General features: G+C 36.4%; 1 protein-coding gene across 2 annotated transcripts in view; it reads right to left on the reverse strand.

Moving 5' to 3' along the window:
- The window catches only part of HGF (hepatocyte growth factor (hepapoietin A; scatter factor)), an 82,560-nt gene extending 72,788 nt beyond the window's left edge, over positions 1-9,772 (reverse strand). For both annotated transcript variants that reach the window (XM_010848130.1, XM_010848129.1), the window contains exons 1-2: positions 9,481-9,772; positions 2,413-2,578 (exon numbers count right to left, since the gene is read on the reverse strand). In XM_010848130.1, coding sequence (XP_010846432.1) covers positions 2,413-2,578; positions 9,481-9,568 — 254 coding nt within the window. In that variant the 5' untranslated portion in view covers positions 9,569-9,772. The remainder of the gene's footprint in view (positions 1-2,412; positions 2,579-9,480) is intronic.
- Positions 9,773-9,780: the final 8 nt, after the last annotated feature.

Raw genomic sequence — 9,780 nt, forward strand, 5'->3', positions numbered from 1 at the left:
TTAGTTCCTCTTCACTTTCTGCCGTAAGGGTGGTGTCATCTGTATATCTGAGGTTATTGATATTTCTCCAGCAATCTTGATTCCAGCTTGTGTTTCTTCCAGTCTAGCATTTCTCATGATGTACTCTGCATATAAGTTAAATAAGCAGGGTGACAATATACAGCCTTGACATACTCCTCTTCCTATTTGGAACCAGTCTGTTGTGCCATGTCCATTTCTAACTGTTGCTTCCTGACCTGCATACAGATTTCTCAGGAGGCAGGTCAGGTGGTCTGGTATTCCCATTTTTTCAGAATTTTCCACAGTTTATTGTGATCCACACAGTCAAAGGCTTTGGCATAGTCAATAAAGCAGAAATAGATGTTTTTCTGGCACTCTCTTGCTTTTTTGATGATCCAGCGGACGTTGGCACTTTGAACTCTGGTTCCTCTGCCTTTTCTAAAACCAGCTTGAACATCAGGAAGTTCACGGTTCACATACTGTTGAAGTGATGCTAGGTCACTTGTGTCACGCTTTGTGACCTAATGCACTGTGACCTGCCAAGCTCCTGTGCCCATGGCCTTCTTCAGGCAGAACACTGGAGCAGGTTGTCTTGCCCTCTTCCAGGGGATCTTTCCAACCCAGGGATCAAACCCATGTCTCTTACTTCTCCTGCACTGGCAGGTAAGTTTTTTTCCACTAGTGCTATCTGGGAAGCCAATATATATTTAGGATAGACAAGTGTGAAGGATGACACCATTTCTGGGCAGAGAATTTTGGTCATACATTGGTATTACCACAAGTGGTTTTCTGCACAGGTTGGCTTAAATTTGGTGACTAAATATAACTCAACCAGAATATGGCAGAAAAGTGTGAAACCTCATATACATGGGATATGTAGAGATTTATTAATCAGGTCACATGTCTTCTCCAACACAACAAAAGCATTTTAGTTTCTCCTAAATAAAACAAAGGGAAGTCTGTTTTGTTTTTTCTAGCCAAAGGGCTGACTAGTGTAAAACTTGAGGCTTAGCAGTACTTTCCTTATTTGTGGACCCAGGAGAGTGCATTTTCAGATTCAAAGTTAAAAATCAACAATGAGATGTGGTTCTTCTCCCATTCCCTTTGCCCTGCCCTTCTAACCCTGAGAGGGAAAAATACAATAAATCCAACCTCCTCAATTGCCAGAAGAACATCTCCATAAATCTACACAGCTGAGATGTTGATTGAGAGTAATTTTCTCTATTTTTTTTTTTTAATATCAAGACTTTTCTAGGAAAGTCAGAGAAAGATGGAATTATCATATGAATTACTTGCAAAGTTAATTCCCCACTCCCTGTGCCAGGAAATATCTCCCAGTAAGTGGCAATTTGGCTATAATACTTCTAGAGGAGATATAAATGAAAAGAAAAGAGATAGTCTGTCTTCCCACTAAATCTATGGAAGACTTCCTCTGACCATGTCCTTTCTCCTCAGACCCATAACACTTATTTCCCTGAGAAAGGCAATTTGAATATAGGAATTCTGGCCGTGACATTCCTAAAATCTGTGTTCACATCATGTGTCACAAGCCAAATGTAATAGAGTAGACTTCAAAAGTGACAGGCGGCCCTGTGCAGTGCTATTGAAATGGAATGAAATAGGGGAAAAAACAATGAAAAGTGAGAGGAAGGAATGTTTTTTGCAGAACTAGAACATGAATTTTCTTCGGGCAATTTGGAAGACTATTCAGATGAAATTGTCACCTTCATGGCCCCAAACTCCAAGTTTTATGCTCTGAGAGTACTGACAAAGTGGGAAGGAATTTTCCTGGAAGGTGCAGAAGAACTTTCAAAAGATGAGACAACTCCCGATTTGAGTCCCCTCGTGCCTCCTTGAATTGCTCCATCACTTTTCATCTAAAACTTCATCACACTACCTCCTAACTACTTTAAGAGGCTGTTTAAGCTTTTGCTGCTGACACCAATACCCCTAGGTTTTTAATCTAATTATATCAACACTTTTTATTTCTAGCCCTAAAGACAATATGTTGCAGTAAGTTTTGACTGTTGCCCAATTTATATTCTGAAAATTCCTCCACTCCTCTTGTGAGGAAAATAAGAAAAAGTTTACTCTGAACAGAATATTTTAAAATATCAGAAATAAAAAGTTAATCTAATTGGATTTTAGTTCCTAAAGTTCAATCGTTCATAAAATGGGAAAATACAAATTCCATAACTAAAACCACTGAATTCTAAACAATCTTGTGGCTCATGTGTTCTCCCTTACACATATTTCCATCAAATGAGAGCTAAGTCTTCTGTTATAATGAGTTAAAACTAAAATCAAGCTTATAATTTTAAGAGCACATCCCATTGAATTCAAAACCAATGATGATAATGAGCACATTCTATATTTGGAAAATTATTCTAAGAACAAAATGAAGCAACTTACTTGCAAGTGAATGGAAGTCCTTTATTCCTAATACATCTATTGGCACATTGGTCTGCAGTGTTCATTTTTTTTGTTTTTATCTTCAGTAATGGGTCCTCTTTAATTAGAGTAGTCTTTGCTGACCTTTTGAATTCATGAAGTGTGTTTCTTCTTTTCTTCTGTCCTTCTATTAATAATAATAATTTTTAAAAACATAGGGGAAAATATTTTAAGGGTCATATAGTAAAATATCCTTTAAGAATCATCTACAAGATAGTGATTTTGACAACATACCAGACCTCCAGGGCTTGGAGGTAGAATGATGTGGGGAATGATACTCTCAGATAATTAAGAGCAAGAAAGGAATACTTAATTGTGAAGAAAAAATAACTTCTCATACAGAGTCACTTATCTACATTCTTTCAAATGAAGGATGCTTTTAAAAATTAGGACAGAGTTCACTCTTAAGAAATAAGTAACATGATATTCTCCAAACAGTATGAAAGCAAGTGCCAGGGCATATCATATCATATCATGTTCTATAATTTAATTTGTCATTTCCTTCTATAATTGATCTTATGTAACTTATAGTATTAATACTAATTACATAAGCCAATTCAATGACAGGTGAGAAACTTCTCCTTAAAAATGGTGCACTGGATAAATACTTGACTTGCTCTTTAAAATATTTCATTCTATTCATATTTTAGTCTTTCTCATTTCCTACATAAGAGTTTTCTGTGTTTGGGGGCACTATTTCTTAGTATCGCTGAACTGCTTGTTTTGAAATCAAGCCAAAAACTATAAATCAAATGAATGTAAAACTTCATCCTTTAATGAAGCAATATCATTTTTCTTCATCATAGTATTCTACCAGGCCCCTAGATACATGAAGCCTCCTACTAAAAACCCAAGAGCAGAGCCAAAACATCCCAAAAGACTTAATCTTTGAATAATTTTGGAATATGAAGAACTTCTTCATTCTTAATTTATCCAAAGTTACCTGGTCTCTAATGATAATCTCCTCTTCACAATGAGGATCAAATTGTCTAAGAGACAGTAGCTATTTTATAAAGGATGGACATAACTGTGCCCCTCCCCTGCCTGTCCAACTTTTGAATACCCTTATAACAAAGGTAGCAATAAATTTTTAAGATAAAGAAACCAAGATACAGGGGAAAACTGACAACTTAGACGATCTGATTCAAAATCCAGCTGCCTGGATTCAGAACCCCCACTCTTAAACACTTACAATGCCATCCTCCTCTAAGATTTGCTAAGACAGTATATGAAAATATGGCTTATATATAGTTTCTGAAGATTTGGTTAAAGGTATCAATAGAGAAATAACTTGCATGTCAGAAAAAGAAATCATTTCCGGTCTTTAAACATGGTGAAATGTGTCAAGAAAAGAGGATGAAAATTTTTGTGCAGGAAATTTGGGAATATGGCTTAACAGAGTGAGATAACAAGAATAGCATCATACTCTGAAGCTTGCCAGCAACCACTAGTTGCCACCAGTCATTTTATTAAACATGCAAATGCTACTCGCTAATATCTATCCTAACATGAAGTCCACAAGAAACAGGAGGAAACATGAATTCCTCTGAATTTCTGGTTCTCTGTAAAACCCCAGAATAAAATCCCCAAAAGACTGGAACTAATTTCTATAATAATGCTTACATTTTATTTTCTTTTCTTCAACTTTTCTTTGCCCTACAAGATGAAATGGCTATGGTAAAAGAGATATAATTTAGAAGACATTTTAACATAGAAACTCAGTCAACCAAATAATCTATCAACATGTTACTCATTGAGTGTGGACCAAATGCCTTGCATAATGTTGGCAGACTGATGATAATTCTGGCATTCTTATTGACTTTCCAAGTGACTTTGTTTTATTACCTTAAATGCTAATATCCCATTATTCAATCTATTGATACAAAATAAAAGTTATAGTTGAACTAAAAGGAGTGATTTAAACTGTAATCATATGGAAATCAATTTGGATTATGAAACATTATGAATATGCAAAATTTTACTTTTGTTTTTGAAATTTCATCCTTTAATTTCTGGCATAAGAGAAGAAATCATTATTCTCCCAAGCTAAGAAGTGGTATTATTCTTTTCAAATTTTGATATCTGCCACATGACCATGTTAATGGGAGCTAAGTTTCACCACTAAGAGTTTTTCCTTCCTTTGACCCTGGTGCACTATTTCATAGATGCACTATTTCTTCAGATGATTTCATAAAAATCATCTGAATTTCTGTATAAATTGGAATATTTCTTAGAGACAAATAGTAATAGATGCAAAAAATATATTCAAAAAACTATTACCAAAATGGAAAAAATATGTTATATATATATATATCATCAATTAAATTAACTAAAAGTACAGAACTTAAATTGGCCTAATGTATATTGCATTTATTACATATGTTTAAGTGTGAGAGAAGAATGTAAAACTAAATTTAAAAAGTCTAAGACAAACACTGAGTTCAGATATGCGTTTTACTAATTACAAAAAATAGCACCCCTGGTCAGTGCTCTGTTTTGTTTTCTCAGAACCAGACAACAGAAGGAAGGCATTGAGGATGACTATAGAGAAAAGGGGTTTCTGTGGGATCATTGGTTATGTTTAATTCTGCAGATCCTCAGCTGACCTATAGAAATGTGTTAATGTGTGGCTGTACCTCATAAAAATAGTCTACTCTTGCTTGCTGACAAACTTTCGATCACTACCTTTCATCTAAAGATCAAAAAGTATCCTGAAAAACAAATAAATCTATAATTTCCCTTTACTAGATAATAAATAGGAGAGAAAAGCTTGTCTGGGGTTACAAAGCTAATCAGAGGCAATCAGAACCAGATACTAGGATTCCCTCTTCACTCTTTATTTCTACTGACTTAGAAGCTTTCCCTTATAATTCAGTCATCTCTACTAGGTCAGTAAATGATTACTCAAAACTGCAAAGTTCAAGCTAGTTGTACATCATGTAATCCACACACCTATAAAATTAATTCCTTCTTCAATAAAACAAAAATTTAAAACAGGAGTCATTCAAAAACAGCATCTGAAAATAAAATTCCTTTGCTGAAAATACTTTCTCTTCCATATGTATTAACAACTGATGCTTGTTTTGCTAAAAACAGTTAAAACACAAACTTAATTTTGGAGGAAACTCAAAAATATCTTTGGATAAGATTTTCCCTACTATTTTTTTGTGCATGACTGTTAGTTGAAGTTTATAAACAAAATACTGAAATGAAATCAAAGGGTAAGAGATCACTGCAACTTTGTCATACTTTCCTGTATTTTAAACTGCAACTCCTTTTCCCTCTTCCCTCAGTATGGGAAAACATTCTCAAAGCTACATTTCCTAAAAAAAAACTTAAGTCCCAGTTTTAGAATTGAAATCATTAGGATCTTAGTGAAAACCTACAAACAGAAAGTAGGGTCAAATGTATCAAGGTGCTTGAAGAAAGACACATTTCTCCCTCTGGTCCCCAGGCCTCACACTCATTTCTCTCAGTACCTCATATATTTCTTCTCTGTATGGACTAACCATTGACTTCAAAGGAAAATCATGCAAAGGAAAGGATTTGCAGGGTGTGGAAAGAAGCAGGAATCTGGCTCCACATATTCTGAGAAACCTACCCACGTGATTAGTGATTAACAGCTTGAAGTGGCAAGATGTTAAGATGAAAGTACACAAATAATTAATGGAAGGGAATGGTGGTGACTGGAAATTTACTTCCCAGAGGCAAAAATCATAAAAACAAGTCCAAATCTTCATTTCTATTATCTAGGACTTGGATTCATAAGCAGACAATTTTCTCCCCTTCTTTAGAGAAGTGAACAATATCACAAGTAAAGATATCAAGAAAGGATCAAATCAGATTTCAATCAAATGTCAGTATTTGAGAAGCAGCGTAATTATCTCTTCCAAAAAGTTTTACAAATGAAATGATGTTCAGTATGAGTTTAGGACCCTCCCTAGGCATCTCCTTCCTTCTACTTCATTCCACTTCCTCCTTCAGCCTCTTCCTGGTCTCTTGCTTCATTGTCTGTTTCTTTCTACAGCTCTCCTCCACACCCCAGCCAAAGCAACCACACTTCATCCATGTATTTGTGAACTCAGAACCATCCATAATGTTTAAAATAATGTAATTTAGTGTGATGTTCAAGCATACATATGCACCACACTCAGTCGTGTCTAACTTTTGGTGACCCCATGGGCTCTAGTCCACCAGGTTCCTCTGTTCATGGGATTTTCAAGATAGGAATACTGGAGTGGGTTGCCATTTCCTCCTCCTCCAGGGGACCTTCCCAACCCAGGGATTGAACCTGCATCTTTTTTGTCTCCTGCATTGGCAGGCGGATTCTTTACCACTGTGCCACCTGGGAAGCCCATATACATGCTAGTCTATTTTTCCAGACCTAGGTCATACTCCTCCTCCTCAGGCACTCAGTACACCACCCCTACATGATTACCTGTCCTTTGATATACTTGCTTATTTCAGTACCTTCAGCCACTTTATGTTTCCCTGACTTAAGTACTGAGCATACTGCTACCTATATTTTCATACTCCACTCGGCTATTACATACCCCCTAAACCTTATTTGATCTTCTAAGCTAGAAATGAACTCTCAACCGTAACATAATACTACTTTTAACACAGAATCATCCTTGTATTACTAACTAAAGTAGATTTTTTTAAGTAAGTTTTGATTGATTTCACTGCTTCTGTTTTCAATATAAATAAAAGGAAAAAATGCACATTGCATATTTCATTCACGTAGATTTAGGTAAGAATCTCAGTTCTATCCATTATCTAAGATAATAAGACAAAATAATTAAGAGTTTAACTTCAGTTTCCTTCTGTAAAATGAGTCAATCCAATAATGCCAATCTTATTAGAATTAAATAAGCTTTGTTTTAGAACCAGGTCCATAACAGTTGCTCAACAAATGTAGGTCTTTTTGCCATTTGTTCATCTGTAAATCTTGCACAGACTCCTTGACAATAGGGGCTCCTTTAATGTTCCTTTGTTGTTGTTAGAAGGAATTGGATATTTGTATCCAGTGCAGGTGGGATGATGGAGGATAATCCTATGTGGACTAGTTTCTTATAAAGATGGCTTGGGTCTGTAACAATCAATATTTCTTCAAGTTTTTTGAAGCTTTTCTAAAAATATCTCCATAATACATTCTGCTCATAACTGGTTATCAGCTCATTATAATACCGACTTCGTTTTAAATATTGTGTTATCTCACAGTATGTAAAAATGCAGAGTCATCAGATAAATCAAAAAAGTATAACCTAAGCAAGTACCAGCAATAACAAAGTTCTCAATGTTCCATTTTAGATGTTATAAAAAAGAACAGACTTTCTTTGTATGTTCTAAGAGGGCTAGCCATGTTTTCTACTTTGAAGAATGTTATGTTTTTTAAAAAACTATCAAAATAAACTTGACAAAGGGAAATCCTCTTTTGGATAACAATTTTAACATTATCCACTCTAGGAATTATTCTATTATCTGTAATTCCCAACTTCTTCTTGCTTGCAGCATTCTCTTGGGTTCCATTCTCCCTATATTCAGGAAATGCAGTCATTTCAACACTAGCCAAAGTGAAATATAATTGCAAATGTATATCTCCTGCCAAAGTTTCAAATGCATGCCAAAAGCAGATAGACATTGTCTATGGTTGATCTACTGTTTGGGTTTTCCACGCCGCGATCCCCATGTATTAGCACAGATGACTCTAGGTAACCATATTCTACGTCAGCCCATCAACATTTTAATTTTAGAAATGAAAATCCTCAAAATGTTAGCCATCATTTCAATTTAGGCTCAAAATCCCCCAAACCAGCAATGTCATATAAGAATTAATTTTAACACGACACATCTCAAGGGTGATAACCTGTTAGATTGATACTTTTTTCCAATCTCTTTAGAAATCTAACATAAATGTTTTCCAACTGACCCTTTCCACACAGTGTTGTTTTCCAAAAAGAACACATCACAAAATCAAAGAAAGCCAGGTAGGACTGAATGACTTTTCTTGTCACTTGCAAATTCTTGGTGTTTTCACCCTTTGGATTACATCGAAAACTAGATCAGAGGTCTGATAAATTTCATATTTAACTTATCTCAAAAAATATAGCCAGTTCTCTGTCTTGTATTATTTTTTAAAAAACCATGTCTACCATCTGGGCATTTGTTCTATTCCTTTATTCCCCTGTGCCCACCTCTGATGCTCACTACCCTCTCCTGTTGGCATCCCAGCCACGACAGTGATAATACAACCAAATACAGATGTTTCCTCTTGCCCTGATAACAACAGAAAACTTCCCAAAGCAGCAAATGAAAGTCTAAACTTCCAGACAATATGAACTCCCAAGCAACTCCTTCCCAACCTGTAAATTCTGGGGAGAAAGCAGGACACCAAAAGGAGCAGTTCTGCAGCTATTATCAAGTCACACAATTTTTGCCTCCTTTGCACTGCAGTGTCCAAAAGGCAGGCTTCCATACTCAGAAAGAGTAAGACCTTAGAAGAGAGGCTTTCTCTTTCATTTTTATAACATGCATATACTCAGAGTTTAATCTGCCTTCTCCAAATGAAAACCTGTATTAAGTCATAATTTGGCCCTGAATGTTGACTGAGTGATGTGGGATAGCGGACTGTCGTGGAAAATTGTCTCTGGAAAAAAAAAAAAATTGTGTCCCTGCTGTACTGACCATCACTGTCCCCGTTCAGATTAGACCCTCTGTTCAGCTTTAAACTTCTCCAAGCCTGTGTTAGCACTCCATTCCCATTCCACCATCCAGGACTATCAGGCTAAGTGAGATGGGGCTGGATCAATGGGAAATGGGTGGAAACAACAGGGGGGATGCTAATTATCATTTTAAATGCTTTTCAAACAGCAAAAGCATGTCAAAAGAAAGATAAATGAGAGGTTTAAAAAACCTTACCACAAACTGAGTTAAGGAAGGATGCTGGGAGTAAGGCAAAGGGAGAGCTAGGGAAAGCAAAGGTTAGCAAGAGAGAGTGAAATAATAATATTAAAGGAGAAAACTAACCTGCATAGGGGATGGCGATGGGAAGCAGGAGGAGGTGGAGGAGGACGTGCTGCAGCAGCAGGACTGGCAGAAGTCTGGTCACCCACATGGTCCTGCTGGGTGTGCTGGCGGATCCCACTGGAGCAGATGCCTGGGTGAAAGAACCCTCTTCCGACTCAGAGCCTAAAAGAGCCCGTCGGCTCTGAGCTGCTTTTTATTGCGATGAGCTAAGTTTGTTGTGTGATTAACTGGAAAGATCTAGGTCTGAACTCCCTCTTACGGTAAGAAACTGTTTAACAACAGCCCTTTACTCTCTCCCAC

The sequence above is a fragment of the Bison bison genome, unplaced genomic scaffold, assembly GCF_000754665.1.
Source record: "Bison bison bison isolate TAMUID 2011002044 unplaced genomic scaffold, Bison_UMD1.0 scf7180017864260, whole genome shotgun sequence".
Classification (NCBI taxonomy): Eukaryota; Metazoa; Chordata; class Mammalia; order Artiodactyla; family Bovidae; genus Bison; species Bison bison.